We start from the raw sequence: 18,674 nt of genomic DNA on the forward strand, positions 1-18,674 counted from the left end.
AGACCTCTGGGATTGTGATGGTTCCCGTATCCCTCACCCAATGCGTACAATAGAGCAGAGTCTGAATGCACGTTCTGTTGAGATGTTCCCTCCAAAGGTAAATCATGAGTGAATCATCACCGAGAAAGCAGAAGCACAGGAACCATCCTGGGAGACCACTGGGGTGACGACTGTCTTGCAGATCCGAAACTAAAACTTATTCTCTACCAGAAGGGAAGTCTGGGTTTTAAAAAGTGACAAGGGACCTCAACCAGACACGTGCCTGTGTTTCAGCTGAAGACACTTTGAGTGTTGTGCCAGGTTTAGGAGGAGACTGCCTTCAGGCAGTGTTACCACCGCGGATCACACCCAGCCCACAGGCCCACTCCAGTCAGTTTTACACCTTTCTACTGTCAGGTCCTGCTAGAGAGGAGTAGTAAATGGTGGTGTGTGCATGTTAGGTCACTTCAGTCCTTTCCTGACTCTTTGCAACCCGGTGGACTGCCAGACTCCTCTGTCCATCTGATTCTCCAGGCAAGAATACTGGAGTGGGTTGCCATGCCCTCCTGCGGGGGATCTTCGTGACCCAGGGATCAAACGCATGTCTCTTACGTCTTCTGCATTGGCAGGCGAGTTCTTTACCACTAGGGCCACCTGGGAAGCTCATAAATAGTGAAGTAAGATCTTATTAAAGCATAAGGATCTTGAGTTAAAAATGTAGGTGTTACTATGAAACAGTTTTCTAAAAGGCGTTTGCCAGTAACTTAATCCCTAACTACAACTTAAACATTTCTTTAGTCTACATCAAGCCAACGTAGCAACCGTAGCCAGCTCTTTAAATCTCACAGAATCAAATCCCAAGGAAAACAGGCCAGTCCCTAAAAACATTTATAACTTCTGAACCAGAAGTTCCTCTCCCAAGAATTTAACAGTTCAAAGGAGGAGCCACAGCTCAAAATTTGAGCTCCTCCTGTGGTCATAGTGATGATAATAATAGTAACTAATACTTATTGAATTGTTCTGTGTGTTTTATGTATATTTATATATATTATAACAATGTTTTGAAGTAAGCACTCTTAATGGTCTCCATTTCACATATTATGAAACCAGAGACCTGCCTGGAATCACGAGCTAGTAAATGGAAAAGCCAAAATTCAAACCCAGAAAGACTAATCTAGATCCATTGTTCCAACCAGCACAGACTCTGACCACTAGCATCACATTGGCCCTGGGACCAAAGAGATAAAATATATAACACTCACAGATGTTCACACAGTGTCAGTTATAAGAACAAAGAAACTATACATGATCCCTTTTCAAATAGAACATTATGTAACCATTAGAAAAAAAAGATTCTGTAGCAAGATAAAGAGCTACAATGTAAATGATAAAAGAAAAGCCCCTATCATTGCAAAAATGAAAAATAAATATAGACTTAGAAAAGTAGTAAATATAGAATATTAAAATATTTATGTTGGAGTGATGGGAAAATATTGTGTTTTTGGTTTCTCTTTAACCTGTTGTTTAACCATTATTTTACTGACAAGGAAAGCTGAATGGGATATGGAACCACTCTGTAAGGGTCAGGAAAGCAGAGACAGACCCTAACAGAGCCCGTATGGGAGGGTATGCATCTGGAGAGAAGCCAGGGTTGTGCCCCATGGTAGAGAGGACCACAAGGTTTGGTTATAAACAAAGAAGGGACTGAAACAGGAAACACAAAAAAAAGGATAGTATTTATTGGATCCTTAGATAGAAATTTTTAAGAGTCTTGGATAGTTTCTTGCATGGTGTTAGTTGAGGAACTTTGAAAGTGGCTGACAGTGATCATTAAGAAAGCTGATTACAGTTGCTATGAAGTGAAAGTCGCTCAGTCTTGTCCAGTTCTGTACAACGCTATGGACTGTAGCCCACCAGGCTCCTCTGTCCATGGAATTCTCCAGGCAAGAATAATGGAATGGGTTGCCATTCCCTTCTCCAGAGGATCTTCCCAACCCTGGAGAAACCTGAATCAAACCCAGGTCTCCCACATTTCAAGCAGATTCTTTACCATCTGAGCCCCCAGGGAAACCCCGATAGTTGTTGAGTGGGCTACTTTTCCAAAACTGATAGAAAAGCTTCTATCAAAGGCAGTTTATGTCTTAGAGACTGTTATTTGGGATAAAATGCTGCATAGCTAGAAAAAAAATGGGAGCTGGGGGGTAGTCGTTTCTCCAGCTGTTAGAACATGGTAAGGGAAAACTCCACTTTGGTAGAAATAGAAGAGAGCTTGGAGTCCTCTGAGCAGCTGGATTAGATAAGTGAGGAGGATGTCTGGGAGGTCTGATCACGTGCTTCAGTGCTTAGTCAAAGCAGGCGTTCTAGAAATGATGTTGAGTGTAGGTGTCCAGGAAAGACAGTTGAGCCTAAATAAATCACTGCAGAGTCTGAACTTCAGAAGCTGGGTAAGGACACATCTTGGTGGAGATGTGCAGGAAGCCATCGTGGGCATCCCCCCGTGGCTCACAGCCCCTTAGGAGGGACTGTCGATGCCAGAGATCAGGCACTTGGTGAAAATTTCAACTGCAAACAGACCAGAGAACATAATAATAGAGGAAAGAAGTGGTTAGAATTGTATGTTGCCTCACACAGAATACTAGGGCATTCCTCTTTCCCTGAAGCAACAACCCAACAACTGTCTGAAAACTGTGTCATTTCTACTGGGTTATGCTGCTGCTGATGCTAAGTCGCTTCAGTCGTGTCCGACTCTGTGCGACCCCATAGACGGCAGCCCACCAGGCTCCTCTGTCCCTGGGATTCTCCAGGCAAGGACACTGGAGTGGGTTGCCATTTCCTTCTCCAGTGCATGAAAGTGAAAAGTGAAAGTGAAGTCACTCAGTCGTGTCCGACCTTCAGCGACCCCATGGACTGTAGCCTACCAGGCTTCTCCATCCATGGGAGTCTCCAGGCAAGAGTACTGGAGTGGTTTGCCATTGATTACCTTCTCCAACTGGGGTGTAGTTCTTTGAAATAAGAAATTTGTTTTCCTAAGATATGGGACACCTGCCAATAGACACACTGTTTTAACGACTTACCTTTTTGGTTTTAGAGGAAGGAAAATATCTTAATGACAGTGCAGAATCATGTAGCAAATGTAATTCACTTTGAAAGATTCAGCTACATTCTGTTCCATTTGTTTCATTTTAAATGATATATTTGCAAACATGTCATTGCTCACTTGATGTTTACCTCCTCATTACATGTCTTTAGCAGGCTTGATTGTTGCCTGAAATTGCTTTTTCGTTGACAGAGCTTAATCAAGATGAATGAAAATGTGTTGGGAGCACCTTCCCACAGATAGGGAAGGCCAGTTTGGCCTCTCAGCAAAGGCGCAGCCTTGGTGCTCCCGGACAACGGCTCCCCAGCTGCCTCCATTTGCACCTGCCTGCCTGGGCAGCCCTGGGGAACTTCCAGAATGATTCTGACCTGGTCACCTCCTTTCTCTGCTAATGGAGGAAAAATGGTGCATTTGCGTTGTTCCCTTTGAAGGGAACTACTTTTTTGTTTTTAATTTTACTTTCAGTCTCAGAGCTGATCTTTATAATGCCTCTAGATAAAAGCACTTCCACAAAGTGAAGCCCCACAAAGTGCCGGCACCATAGAGTTTACTCTCTCTTGCTCCAAAAGGTTATGGGGATACAGAATCCTAAAACCCTCAGATGTCATTGGAGGAAACATTTGTTACTATAAGGACCTTTCTAGATCAGTGGAGAGCGAGCTCTTGTTTCTCTCTCAGTTCTCAGTTTGTCCTCAGGAGTCAAGGACGAGGCATCACCGGCCTCGACAGGCACTCTCTTCACTTCTGCTTGAATGTCGTCTTTTCTCGGTCCCATTTCCATCTGATTCTGAAGGGCCAGTTGCAGGATTAAAAGCATTGTCAGTGATTTAGAAAGCTCCCTGGTTTCACTGCATCCATTTACTTTACCTTCAGTGATTGTTGGTGGAGGTGGAAATTTCCAAAAGTCAGTAGCTTTTTTTTGTTTGTTTGAAGAGACAGAGAATGTGGTTTAGGAATGTAGGATTTGGCCCCTGTCCATCTTCCATCACACCCGGCTTGCCTTAAATGGAAGAATGGAAGTTCCTCGCTCAGGAAATCAGCAGCTGGGGGAGGTAATGGAGTCAGAAGGGAAACTCAGGGCCCCTTTGTGAGTGGCGGGCACGCGTGCCTCACCAGACACAGGACGGTTTTGCTCTCACCTCCAGGCACCCATAGCAGTACAGCTGCCATTCAGACCTGAGCTCACGTGCCAGCCCATCCCTCTGGAGCAACTCAGCCAGGGAGAGGGGAAAGGAGTGCCAGTGGACAGCCTGCAAGGGGGAGTGGCAGTGGGGTTTTGGTTATGTTTTGTTTTTTTTTGGCAGAGCAGCATTGAGAGACACTGTTGCTTCCACACCCTGTCATTAGTGGGTGGGTAATAGTGATATAAAATAAGAGATGAATTAGGATAATAAGAGGCAAAGGAGAAAGGAGTAAATTTTCCACAAGTAATATTTTTCTCTTCATGGTTATTTAACTTTGAAACAGAGCTTGAAAGTAGTAATCACCATTCCACGGTAGACAAAGGACTGGATGCAAGAGCCAGACACGAAGGTGTGCGTATCTTTATTGTGTTAACCAGAAACATACTGAAACATGTGCAACTTTTAGGAATACACCGCTGTTTCCATTATAGAAAAAAACATTTTTAAAAGCAGACGTTATGGGTGGCCTACTGTGTTGTTGCCTTTTTTTTTTTTTTTGGCTAATGAAGACTTAACCCTGGTGAGAAAAGTCTGTGCATCTTAGGCACCTCTTGCTTTTCTTTGACAGTTTTTTGGGATCATTTTATGAGGCAGATATATTGTAAAGCAATTCCAAGTGGGATAATTAGAGGCCAAAAAAAGCCTTTAAAGACCGTGGGCAGGTATAGCTGTTTCCCTGCTATAGCCCCAAAATAAAATAAGACCTGTTTGTATTCATTCGTTGGTTCACCCAAGAGGGAATAAGTGCCTGCAGTATGCCAGACACTTTGGCACTGGAGGTAACAGGGATGAATAGAAGTCACTGCCCCCACAGAGCTTACACTCTGGAGGGGGGAGGGACACCAGACAGATCGCCACATTCACAAAGTATTATAGATGCTCCAAATAAAAATGCAGTGTGGTGGGGGCGGGGCGGGGGGGCCGTGTGAATTGAGAGAGTAGCATTGATGTATCTGCAGTACCATCTGTGAAACAGACAGCTAGTGGGAAGCTGCTCTATGGCCCAGGGAGCTCAGCTCAGTGCTCTGTGATGACCTAAAAGGTAGGAAGGGGAGGGTGGGAGGAAGGCTTAAGAGGGAAGGGTTTGTATGTATACCTGTGGCTGATTCATGTTGTTGTAACACAGCATTGTAAAGCAGTTACCCTCCAATTTTTAAAAAATTAAAGAGATTTTTTTTAATCGAATGAATAAATAGTAAGCACCTATTTAAAAAAAAAAAAAGTACAGTGTGAGCAGTATACAGGGGAACTTGTTTTCTCCTGGAGGAAGTGAAGACCTCTCTGAGGAATTATAATGGAAAATTACAGGAGCATTTTTAAGTGGAGGAGGGGAGAGTGACAATGCTAGTTACATTTGAAGATTTACCGGGATGGAGCTGCAGAGGGCTCACACCTAAAGAAATACACGAGTGGATCAAAGACTGCCTTTGCCTCCTCGGAATAGCTCTTTAAATGTTTATTGCACTCCAGTTTGAAGTAAACAGCTAACGTTTTGTGTACTGTTTCTCACCAGCGGGTCCACTTCTAAGGGTCTGAATAAACTTTTGCCTTGAAGTATTCTCTCAGTTCCCTTCGAGCACCAGCATTGCTCCTATTAAAGGAATTCAGTTACATTTCGTCACTTGTAGGCACATGCAATTCTGGTTTCCTGTTATTTTCCCCTGTTTATTCAGCTCCTACAGAACCATTATTGTGTAAATTTGCGGATGGCGGACAGAAGAAGAGGCAGAACCCAAACAAATACATCCCAAATGGACGGCCCTGGCACAGAGAAGGAGAGGTGAGACTTGTAAGTCCTTTCCTGAAACTTCTGTGGGGCTGTGTCATCACACAAAATATGAGAGTAGTTACCCGTGCAGCATCTTGACGCAGTTATCGCGTTTCTAAAATAGGGGCTAGGGTTAAAACTTCATTATCCAGATAGTGTCATGTGAGGACTTCTCACAGTGAATACAGAGCCGACAGACAATAGGTGGTGGAAACAGCCGGGTTTACCACTTAGCAACATTTATTTTTTAAAAAGTGCATTTTAAATTGCTGTAAGAAATGCACAGCTACAGTTAAGTCGCTTCAGTTGTGTCCGACTCTGTGCAGCCCACCAGGCTCCTCCGTCCCTGGGATTCTCCAGGCAAGAACACTGGAGTGGGTTGCCATTTCCTTCTCCAACACATGCATGCGTGCTAAGTCGCTTCAGTCATGTCCAACTCTATGCGACCCCATGGACAGCAGCCCACCACACAAGTGGTCTTTAATGTTATGGTTTCTTAGAATTACAGTTTTAATTACTTAGAAATTATTTTAAATATTATTAAAATAAGTAGTATATTTGTCATTCAGGGTTTTTTTACCTAATTCTTTTCAATAATGTTCTTTAGAAAAAGAAAAAGAGCTCAATTTCTTAATAAAAATGTTGGCCCTCCATTCCCCCATACTAACCATAAATAAATTGTTTGTTTTTTTTTTTTAAAGTAACATATTGGTTCAAGAATGTCTAAGGAACTGCCATTCAGTAGAATGTTCTACAGTCTGTACTGTCCAGTGATTGCCACTAGTCACTTGTAACGCCTTTGAAATGTAGCTGGTATGGTAGAGGGACTCAGCTTTTCGTTTAAGTTTAAATAGCTGTCTTTGACTAAGGGCTGCTATGTTGTACAGTTCCAATCTAGAGCTTAATTCTCGTGTTGAGTTTATAATTACGTGTGTCTAACATAAACTCTCAATTTTATCAAATACTAAACTATCCCCACTTTTTGTTGCCATGAGTCTGAGAAATGGAATTTTTAATTTGTACCTTTGCAGATGAATGTTTCTTTTTCTTTCCCATAGGCTGGAATGACACTTACTTATGACCCAACCACAGCTGCTATACAGAATGGGTATGTCATTAAGATAAATACATAATAGCTAGAGGGAAAATGTGAAGGTGGAAAATATCAGACGTTTATTCCATGAGTGATTGTGCTTAAAGGATTACTTAATAAAGGCTTTTGTGTTTGTTCTAGATTTTATCCTTCACCATACAGTATTGCTACAAACCGAATGATTACTCAAACTTCTATTACACCCTATATTGCGTCTCCTGTATCTGCCTACCAGGTTTGTACCTTTAGGATTCATCAAGAGTATGACAACTTGCCAACCATGAATTATTGCTATGATTTTATGTATCTTAAAATTTTGAATATTTATAATGAAATTTTAAGTCAAATGCTAGGCAGCTTAGATACCCAATTTAGAAATAGCTGCTTTTTATTTGACAAGAGTGATTTATTTTTGTGTTTAGGAGAATTGTACAACAAAGGGAAATGGTTGTCAGTTTTGAAATTATAGCATTTTAGAATTGGGACAAACTCAGATGCTTCCTTTACAACAGGCCCTGCCGCTGGACACCATGTGTCCCAGACATTGAAACTGGAAGAGAATTGCCGTTAGGTAAAATACAGAATAGATCTGCACTATTCCTTTGTTAATTTGTCAGCAGAAACTAACAAAAGAGCAAGTAAATAATGCTAATAAATGAAGATGTGTCTCTATCAGGTAACATGAAATGAGCAATGCGTTGAGACTTGAGGCCAAAAAAGGGGAGGCGGCTTCCCATTTAGGTTATTTTTTGAAGAGGCTTTGCCTTACACTCCCAACTTAGAACCAAGATCTCCTTCAGCACCTTGTGGTTATACTGATGATGTGGTTTTATTGGAGAGGTAGCTCCTATTCTGCGTGAATCCTGGGTGTACATGTATTTCTCCTCCCATATCGGAGTGCCTCTCACAAGGTCACCACCTTGATTGACCCAGACAGGAACACCAACGGAGTCAATTACAGACATAGGAATACACTTTTGTTAACTGTTGAGATCCTGTGTGACTAAACTTTTGTGTATTCTTGTCTTTAAAACAATTGAATTAGATATTGTAACCCTGGATTCTGGTGGTAGGGGATAATATCTAATAACTGTGTGATTTCACATCTATAAGCCTCAGTTTCCTCATCTTTAAAATGGGGATAATAATAGTTTCTATCTCATAGACTTATGATAATAACTAAAGGAGATTTTCTGTATAAAGAGCTCAACCCAATATCTGGCCTATGATTAGCACTCAGTAAATGTTAGCTATGATTATCATTATTGTCCTTTACACTTTACATCCAGGATTAGCTGGCTGGTAAGAGTATATCCATTCTGCTTTTTTAAAATAATGGATTGGTCAACATAAGCAATATAGCAAAGGTGGTTCTGTCTAAAAGCATTGAAGTAGCTCTGAATAACAAAGAGAAGTGTTTAAATACACTAGAACTGAAGTTGTAAAGTAGCATTTACGCCTCTCTCAGCTTCTAGGTTCTTTTCACTTCCTTTCTCTGAGCCATCACTCATTGTCTTTTATCTCCTTGGGTTGTTAAGTTTCTTACGCTGCTACTTCAGTCTGCTCATCTGCTCGGTGTAGCACTCACTCATTTAATCCCTCTCTAATGATTTTGAACTCAAGATTTGCTTATTTTCCTTGCCTGTCTGAGATTCACTGAGATCTGCTGCAGTGCATTTTCCCTAATTAACAATTCCTGTGTCTGATTTTAAAGGATAGTTTTCTTTCTTAACTATTTGAACTTTTCAACCTCTAATAGGGACAAGTAAGCATATTCTCAGGCAAATGAAAGATTGTGCATATTAATTTCAGTGTATGCACTGTAGATATTTACAGCTATGAATGTATCTCCTCACAACCTCTTTTTCTGTCTTTGCTATAATGGCAGTGACCATTTTGGCCACAGAATTATTTCATGGAGTAGAAGAAAATTAGGAGACCAGTGTTGTTAACAGATTTGATAGACCTAACTGGAAACAGCATTTCATTGCAAAGGCCTGATTTCTTTTCCTGGGCAATCTGTTTCCCTAAGATACATGTGGAATTTTATTCCAATTGCCTGGCCCTCAGTGGCATTGCTTGTTAGATCCTCAACCCCATAAGTTCAGGGGCTCAATGGGGTCAGAAAATGGGCTTTAAGTGATCTGTGATTCTCTTAAATGCAAAGTGTCACTGGTAATGTATGCAGTCAGGTGCAGAGGGAAAGGTCTGTTTCCTTCATCAGGTTTTCAAAAGGATTCATGATTCAAAAGAGAATAAAGAACCAATAAAGAACATAGATTATTATTCCCATTTTATAGTTAGGGAAAATTGAGGAAAAGAAATTGACAGCAGCAGATTTGTTGCTTCCGAAAGAAAATTGGATTAGATGTCATGGCTCCCTAACCCCATGATGATATGAGCTATTAGATTATCAGGACTACAGAAATATACCATGGATGAGTGCATCTGGCCCAAATTGGGGTCTGCAAGGAGCTGCTCGCCTCCCCGTGATGTTTTCAGTGAAGGCCTGGCGCTCATGTTGGAGCGGGCCTTTCTCCACTAAACCACTATATGCTTATATTAATACAATTGGATTTGAGAAATTGGCATCTGCAAGAAAGCACCAATATCCCGATGGGGAAAGGCTACAGTCCAGATAACTGAAATGCTAACGAGGCAGAAGCACTTAACTTTGGTCTGCCTTAGGTGGCAAAGGAAACCAGAGAAAGCAAGTATCGGGGCTCTGCTATCAAGGTAAATCACAATCCATTCTTCCCCATGACTCTTCCCCGTGTCCTCTCTGTAGAACCTCTTAAGTTAACAGTAGGGGATGAGATGCAGGAGGGTTTTGTTCTCAAGAATTAAGAGACAAGCTTATTCTGAAATCTAACCTCAGGAAAGCTTTGGGTATCAAGAAATGGACTGATAGTCTCTTCTCTAGAGTGGCAGAAACAATCCTGCTTTCTTCCATGCCACAGAATCTGACTCTCAGTCATTTCTCAGTCCAGAGGGTCTACTGTATAGATATCCTTTTACCTGTAGATGTCAGGATCTAGTTACTAAAGTTTAATTTTCTATGAATTTCAGATTTTTATATTTCACACTAACTAGAAATTATTGACCACCAGACAAGATTTTTGAAATACAATGTCCTGGGTATCAAAAGGGAGTTGAATTTGATTACTCTTAAAGTAAGCACATACTTTAAGGGTTAGTTTCTAGTAAGAAGTGCTGGAATGAATGCTCATTCCTCTGTATTCCTAAAGCACCTATGTTCCTACGTTGATTGTAACACTTTTCACTGTTTCTTTGAGTTGTTTACTTGTTTATCTCCCTTGGTTAGATAGTAAATTTCTTGAGGGTGGGGCCCCTGTCTTATTGCCTTTACCTCTTTGGTGCTTGATACTCAAATACTTTTTCAGTGGGCAGATGGAACTTGGTTTTGAATAATCATTTCATCCTATTCAGAGTGACCAGTTTGTCAAGAACTCTAAACTGCCTTAAGTTAAATCCTTTTTATCAATTGATAGTATTGTTTCTTTATTTTCCTCCTGTAGATTTTAACATGATTAAAAGATCTCTAGAGAAATAAGTAGCGCTCCTATGGAAATCAATGTTTCTTCCAAAATCCTTCCTTTTCCAGGTGCAAAGTCCTTCCTGGATGCAACCTCAACCATATATCCTACAGCACCCTGTAAGTTTTTCCTCTTAATGGCTTTGTAGTTTTCAAGTAAGCTATGTATAAGTTAAAAACCATTCTCTGGGTTTAAATCATTTGTGCAAAGGTGGTGTAGTATTTGGGAAATGTTAAATATGAAATACTGAGAATGTATAAGTTCATTATAAAACTTTGACTCACCTTGTCTTAAAACAGATTGGTAGTTGACATTAAGTTAGATTTGCAATCCATGAGAATTTAAATATAGGAGATCATTCCACTGAATTTTTAAATTTTAAAGTTTTTAAATTGCTAAATTTTTAACCATACTTGTGATGAAATAGCTCTTTGTCTACATTCTGTTTAATGCAAATATAAAGTGTTCAAAATTGACCTAGGGTTTTTTCATCAGTGTTAAGCTCTTCATGGAAATTTTAAATACTAAAAGTAACACCTACTGAGGGTAAATAACAAATGTGATTTCTTTAGTGACACAAGCATGTACTGTACATACATATATATTACATTTTTTAAATTGAATGAGTTCACTTCACCTTGTTAGATAGTATATTGAATGTATTTTTCAAAAATACATAAAATCCAGTTTGTCGAATTAGAACATGAGTTTAGAATGTTAAAAGTAAAGAGAAAAAACAAAAATCACAAAAAAGACTAAGAATGCGTAATATAATAATCTGGATGCTCACCACAAAGTGAGCCTAAGCTTTCTAATAACCAGTGCAAAATGGGAATCTTAATAAGCAGTATAGCTCATAGTGCTTATAAAACAGATCAGTTGCATAGGGAAAAGCACATTGTTCTTGGCCTTAAAATGAGACAGGAATTTCTTTAGGACAACTTCCGAAAGAGGACACTACACAGTGTTAGACCAGGCATGTGAAACAGCAGAACAGGGACACGTTCTGAACAGGAAGTTGCTGAGATGACTTTGAAGGAGAGAAAGCATGTGTAGTTGATAACACAGGAGAGGAGCTCTCTGATGGTGTATCTATATGTGTTATATTGTCTGTATAGACATGCACACATATGTTTCTACACACCCACACATGCATCTACGCACATCCACCCACTAAGCCACACAAACGCCCATGGCAGTCTACATCCCAGGTACTCTGTGCTGTCCTATTCGGGAATGCTAGAGATCAGCTCACTTTTCATCTGGGGGCTTTCTAGGACAATAGCTCCTACAGATGAATGAGGAAGAGCAGCAGGCAACTCCTGAATTTTATAGCCTTCTGAGTCATTTCATGTTACCACTCACTTTTGAATGATGTACATTAAAAAATTTTTAAAGGAAAAAATTCTTATGAAATATATTAATATCAAGTGATCTCTGACATGGGCTTCCCTGGTAGCTCAGCTGGTAAAGAATTGGCCTACAATGCAGGAGATTCGGGTTTGATTCCTTGGTTGGGAGGATCCGCTAGAGAAGGGATAGGCTACCCACTCCAGTATTCTTGGGCTTCCCATGTGGCTCAGCTGGTAAAGAATCCACCTGCAATGTGGGAGACCTGGGTTCGATCCCTGGGTTGGGAAGATCTCCTGGAGAAGGGAAAGGCTACCCACTCCAGTTTTCTGGCCTGGAGAATTCCGTGGACTGTGTAGTCCTTGGGGTCACAAAGAGTCGGACACGACTGAATGACTTTCACGCAACTACTATCTCTGACGTGAATCTGCATCCTTTGGCACTCTTCTCCTGGAGGGAGGAGAGCTTACCTATTAGAGACAGGCAGCACATCTCTTAGTTGAACACCACTGAGACAGCTGTAGTGTGTGCTGAGACAGCAGTAGTGTGTGCAGAAGGACCCACCTGAGGAGTCATTCCTTTTCCGCACCCAGATTTAGACTTCCTGAGACTAGCACTAAAGTTCCTGCATATCAGCTTTTACCCTCAATTGTGTATCTAACTATCAATAAATAACTGTTTTTAAGAGATGATGAGTCAGTCCCAGTGATACCAAAAACCTAACATTAATAATTGTGTGATGTATCAGAGTAATTGCATCCTCAGGTAATTGGATGATTGCAGAAGTGAGAGGAATGCGATAATCTGTAAGAATGTTACAATGGGATAAATTAGAGAAGATGCAAAACTCCAGAAATAGAACTAATTGAATTTCATATACAATCAGGGTGCCATTAAGTAATCATTAAAAATGATAATGAGAGCAAGGCAGTAAGTTAGGTAAATACTGATAATGGAATGTTAAGTTAAAAAGCAAAACCCAGGATATGAAGTAGTTTCGTATTTCATATGAACCTGGTTGCAACTCTGTAAAAATATGTGGAAGCCAGAATCCATGCAGTGCTACCCAGACAATGCTAATAGCCATGTATTAGAGACTGGCTGGGTTATATGAGTGATTTTTTTCACCCCTCCTCTGTGTTTTTAACTATATTTAATTTAATTTTATTTATTTATTAATTTTAATTGGAAGGTAATTGCTTTACAGCTATGTTTAATTTTGTTTTTGAAGACCAGAATTTTTTCCAATGAAGTCAAAGATTCTGAAATTAGATTATTAATTATATCTGAATATGCTTCCCTCCCCTGGCACCAAATTACAGTTGCAAGTTCTGAGAAACACTGAGTGAATGAAGACTGTGATCTTGACCCTAACAGCCTGACCTTGAATCAAATGACTTTTTTTTTTTAACATTTTTTAATAAGACGCTGTATTTATAATATGCAGTATAGTATATTGTGTTGTGACTGCATAAAACATCAGCTGTCATTTACTTTAAAAATGAATTGAGTATTTTGTAACCCTGGCCAGCCCAAAGTAGTTTGTTTCCCGTCACAGCACATAGTCCTCCCATGGACTAGCTTGCTTTACAGTTAAGTGAAGAGAAAGGGAGCGGTGTTTAATAGAAAGGGATTTCTATGAAGTGAGTGCTCTTTAGAAAAGTCTCGGAGAGACTTACCTGGTGGTCCAGTGGCTGAGGCTCCATGTTCCCAATGCAGGGGACCTGGGTTTGATCCCTGGCCAGAGAGCTAGATCTCACATGCTGCTAAACAAAGATTTTACAAGTCTCAGCACAACCTAGACGATTTTTAAGAAATCGCATATGACAGTTTACAAGTTTGAAGGGAGGTTATTTTTGCTTCATGTTCTGCAGCAGGCTAAGCCATTTCCTATGGAAAAGGTGGTTCCAGAATTCCCCTCTGCCCTCAGTGTGTCTCACTTGCTCTGTCTGACTCCCCAGGGTGCCGTGTTAACTCCCTCCATGGAGCATACCATGTCACTACAGCCTGCTTCTATGATCAGCCCTCTGGCCCAGCAAATGAGTCATCTGTCACTTGGCAGCACCGGAACAGTAGGTGGCAAATTAATATCATGTGTCTCAGCTTACAGAGGAGGCTAAATTCGTGTAGCCTGGTTTTCCTTATCAGTTATAGGCTCTATAATGTCAGAGGTTATATCTGATCCCCTCTCACCTCCCACATTGCCTTCCACATAGTAAATACTCAGAGATTTCTTGATTAATCGATGAACTAAAAGTCTGTCCTCTGGCTATCTGTCTCTCCTGTATCAGAATATAGCATCCAAACAAAATCACTGGTAGCCCTAGTAACTGGTATCATTCATTCACACTGGCAGACCTGGTCCCATGAAGCCAAAGATGAAGGTGATACATGGTAATAAAGGCAGGGGATTTTTCCCCACTTACTTCCACTTGTATGGGTTTTAGGGGCACTGAATCACAATCGTAGTATTGACTTTCCCCAAGTCCAGGGTTGCCGTTGGGTATGGAGTTGAGCTGATATCAGATTAATTTCCAGGTTTGATATGTGTAGCATTTAGATGGTAAGATGACCAAAGGCTTTTAATTGAGACCATATCTGTGGTGACTTACTAGAACAAAGGGTAGTATTTTCTTTACTTACGTTCACAGCAAACAGCAGCAGCTCATCAAGGCTAAAACAGGGCCACATAGGTCAAATGAGAAATCTCTCCTGCCTTTGGAGAAGGATAATTTTCAGCATCAGGAAAGCAAGGGTCCATTTTCCATTTTTCCCCATTTTTCAGTGACCTGCTGAAGATCTAAGGCATCTACTTCTTCGGTCTCCACTTACGGGAACAGTTCTAATTCAGGCAGCTGCTGTAAATGAATGAGGTTTTTTGAGGGAGAGATCTTCTAGATTAAAATAGCACATTAGTGATATTGAATTATTGAGGATGAGAAACTGTAATGATCTTCACCCATGGCTTGTCATTGGCCACCCTGACCGTGTTCTTCTTTCCAGTACATGCCTGCCACATCAGCTATGCAAGGGGCCTACTTGCCACAGTACACACATGTGCAGACGGCGGCAGTTCCTGTGGAGGTTGGTACACACCATCCAGTGGCCATTATGGCAATGAGTAGTCTCAAAAGTGGGTAAATCGGAACTCAAGGAAGAATCAAATCAAAAGTGACACATGTACATAAAGAACTGAGTTTAGAGGAAGTGTATGCTTAGAGTTGTTTTCAGCTATGAAATACAATTCTCTGCATACAGATTAGCATAGCAATATCCAAGCCACACCCACAGGGCTCCCTGAAATATTTTAATATTTTATAAGCTTGTAGCACATTTCATTACCCCCTCAAGTCTCTATCCTATCTCCTCTAAAATGATACTTCCAGGCAAATTAAGATAAAGCTGGAGTTTGCAGTCCTGGTACCAGAGATTATATCAATAATAATCATTATAAAAATCTGTTATAATTAAATACTTGGAAAAAATATTTCAGAATTTAACAGGGATAAAAAACAAACCATACCTGTTTTTGTAGAAGACTTATAGAGCTAAATAACTCTTAGTTCTTGTTATGGAAGATACTGGTATGATATTAATATGGAAGAAATCTGACATTTGAATTCAAGTTGGGCAGAAAGCATAGTGTTTTCCTGCAAAGTATCCTTGAAATTCTAAGGAAATTTATCTACCCAGTCGATCCCATCAGCTAGTCACATCCCATAGGTTCCAATTCCAAAAACAGCCCTGGGATTGTGGCTGAATTACAGAGGAGGTAGCGTTTTTTGTTTTGCTTTGTTTGCCTCTAAATGATTTAAATTTGTGCAGTTATTGGCAACCACAGTTACTGGAAACCACAATCCATATCTGCAGTGCTGAAACAAACAAATCTTAAGAATTTTCTTTGTAACTACTTCAGCAAAAACCTGACCTGTGGCAGAAGCCCAGCTGAACTGACCCAAGACAAGATCTTTGCCCCCTTACACAAGTATCTTCATACTTGTCAGCACAGACCTGTTAATGTGTTTGATCATAAAGTACAATCTGAGACCCCACTATCATCGGTGATACACAGCATATGCGTAGTATATTTCAGATTGTAAAATCTGAAATTACTGAGGTCCAAGTCACTTCTGGCCCCAGAGGATAAGAGATTTGTTTAATAAATTGTAGTTTGATGTGAAGAGATAACTCATACAAGTTGGAAGAGGTTCTTTGGGTCTATCAGACACTTAAAATCCTTAGGGAAGTAATTAACCTTGAAGGCTCTATATGACATTAAGAAAATCACCTGTAAGCAGTGCTTGTCTCTACGATGTGGGACGCAGTCCAGTCTGGTTAGTAGAGTTTGGATTTCATTGCTCACATGTCTCATCTGTTCTGCTTTGTTGTAGGAGGCGAGTGGTCAGCAGCAGGTGACTGTGGAGACGTCTAATGACCATTCTCCATATACCTTTCAACCCAATAAGTAACTGTGAGGTATGAGGGAACAATCTCCATCACTGTAGGGCTCAAGTCAAGGAAAGGCTGTGATGATTTTATCAGAATGGTACTTAGAACAACTCAGGTCTGGTCACGCTGCTTCAGTCATGGCAGGGGAATCCACTGTTACTGAAATCTTAAAATCAGTGATTTTGTGGTCTTGTAAATTAAGTATTCTGTCCAAAAAGAGCACAGTGCCTTATATTGAAGTCAAATGTGTGTTTGCTGTCTCTCCTTCCCTATCTGCCTCCAAAATCAGTAACATACTCAGAGAATACCAGGTACCAAATGTGTCCTACATTTATGTATATAGATAGATAGATAGATAGATATGTGTGTGTGAGAGAGTATATACCTATATATGTATATTTCCTATTATTTTAATGCTCACAGACTGAAGGAGAAACAGTGTAAGATTTTGCTTAGTCTAGTGTTACACACTAGCAGTATCTTGACAGAATCAAATGTGAATATGCTTAGACTGATAGATTGCTTCCCCACTCTCACTTGAACCACATATCTCAAAACTTGTCCCTCTGCCATGCAGATTACATTGAACAACTGTGTGGAACATAGAGCACTGGGGTTTCTAGATTGCCCTGGTCTCAGATTTAAAAGGTGGACTCGGGACATAGACAGGGACCCTCAGTTCCAGAATTTGCACTTACTGACCTACCACCAGTGATGAGCAGATCCTTTCTCAAACATATATGTCTTTAAAGCAAGAAAGAGATGACAAAGCTCAATGGTCTGTTACACCAACTGTTACAAGAGCATTTGTTTTTTATATTTTTCTCTTCCAGATGTACAGAAGGGTGTTCTTATATGAAGAAGGTTGTGAAGGCTGAACAATCATGGATTTTTCTGATCAATTGTGCTTTAGGAAATTATTGACAGTTTTGCACAGGTTCTTGAAAACGTTATTTATAATGAAATCAACTAAAACTATTTTTGCTATAAGTTCTATAAGGTGCATAAAACCCTTAAATTCATCTAGTAGCTGTTCCCCTGAACAGGTTTATTTTAGTAAAAAACAAAAAAAACAAAAAAATAAGCAAAAAAAAAAAAAAAAAACAAAAGATTTTTATCAAATGTTATGATGCAAAAAAAAAAGAAAAAAAAAGAAAAAAGGGAAAAAAAAAAAAAAGAAAAGAAAACTTCAATTCTCTGGGTATGCACAAAGACCATGAAGACTTACTCAAGTGCATGACCGGATTCTTGTGGTTTTGTTCATTTTGTATTTCGTTTGTGTTTTTTTCCGCTGTATGAAATGGGCTTTCTGACGTTTAAATAGTCCGACTTCACCCCTGGTGTTCTGTGCTTGCAGTGAGAGTGTTACCGCCAGTGTCTCTTTTCTTAGCTTTCCGTTTCCCTTCCCACGTCGTGTGAAGTGTCTTATCCTTTTCTATGAATTCCAATTTGCCTTAACTCTTTTGATGCTGTAGCTGTTTCAGTAAAAGTTAGTTCAAACTAATGATGTAGAATGCTTTGACCAAATGGGCTGGTCTATTATGCCTTGTAAAACAGCAGCATAGGGCTTTTAAAAGGTAGTCAATAAAAGTTGCTGAAATTTTGGCTTTTTTAAATATGTAGTAGGTGTTTTTAATGATTTTTCACATAATGTGTAAGGTAGTGAAATGCAAGAAGGGAAAACTGTTTTGTGTGAAACACATTTTCTGACTGGGGAACTTTTAATAGGGTGAATTGTTTGTAAGGCTGTGCGCCAACAGTTTCCTCTGATAGTTTGACTGATTTAGGAGATCTGCTGTATGATGCAATGTAAAGTCTTTTTTGCCTTTTTTCAGGAAAAAAAAAAAACTAACTTGATGTTCTAGATTTAGTGTAGGTAGCGTTGGGGCAGGGGGTGGGGGTGGGGGAGGGGAGTCACCGAATGTTTTGTCCTTCCTTTATGCTAATGATAGTGCTTTAGAATGAGAATGACGCCTGAGATCTGGCAAACCGAGGGGAAAAATATGTTGCTATTGCAACTAAATGGCAAAAGCTAAAAGTAAGGATTTATCTTCAAACATAAAGCTGAGATATGAATAGAAGCAAAACGATTGGCTACTAGCTCTCTCTATTACGTAAATTTGAGAAATAGAAATTACTTGGCACTTTTAAAGGTAACTTCACCAAAGACCGAAGAGCCAGTAACCAGTAGCTCCAA

General features: G+C 40.1%; 1 protein-coding gene across 16 annotated transcripts in view; it reads left to right on the top strand.

Moving 5' to 3' along the window:
• The window catches only part of RBMS1 (RNA binding motif single stranded interacting protein 1), a 217,886-nt gene extending 199,793 nt beyond the window's left edge, over positions 1–18,093 (top strand). For 4 of the 16 annotated variants that reach the window (XM_069577334.1, XM_069577335.1, XM_069577350.1 and 1 more), the window contains exons 7-15: positions 5,934–6,049; positions 7,087–7,136; positions 7,263–7,356; positions 9,810–9,857; positions 10,747–10,797; positions 13,990–14,100; positions 15,032–15,112; positions 16,420–16,504; positions 17,311–18,093. In XM_069577334.1, the coding sequence (XP_069433435.1) occupies positions 5,934–6,049; positions 7,087–7,136; positions 7,263–7,356; positions 9,810–9,857; positions 10,747–10,797; positions 13,990–14,100; positions 15,032–15,112; positions 16,420–16,497 (629 nt within the window). In that variant the 3' untranslated portion in view covers positions 16,498–16,504; positions 17,311–18,093. The remainder of the gene's footprint in view (positions 1–5,933; positions 6,050–7,086; positions 7,137–7,262; positions 7,357–9,809; positions 9,858–10,746; positions 10,798–13,989; positions 14,101–15,031; positions 15,113–16,419; positions 16,505–17,310) is intronic. The other 12 variants (XM_069577336.1, XM_069577338.1, XM_069577339.1 and 9 more) reach the window with 3 other exon arrangements.
• Positions 18,094–18,674: the final 581 nt, after the last annotated feature.

Source organism: Ovis canadensis, chromosome 2, assembly GCF_042477335.2.
Source record: "Ovis canadensis isolate MfBH-ARS-UI-01 breed Bighorn chromosome 2, ARS-UI_OviCan_v2, whole genome shotgun sequence".
In the NCBI taxonomy this organism is placed as follows: Eukaryota; Metazoa; Chordata; class Mammalia; order Artiodactyla; family Bovidae; genus Ovis; species Ovis canadensis.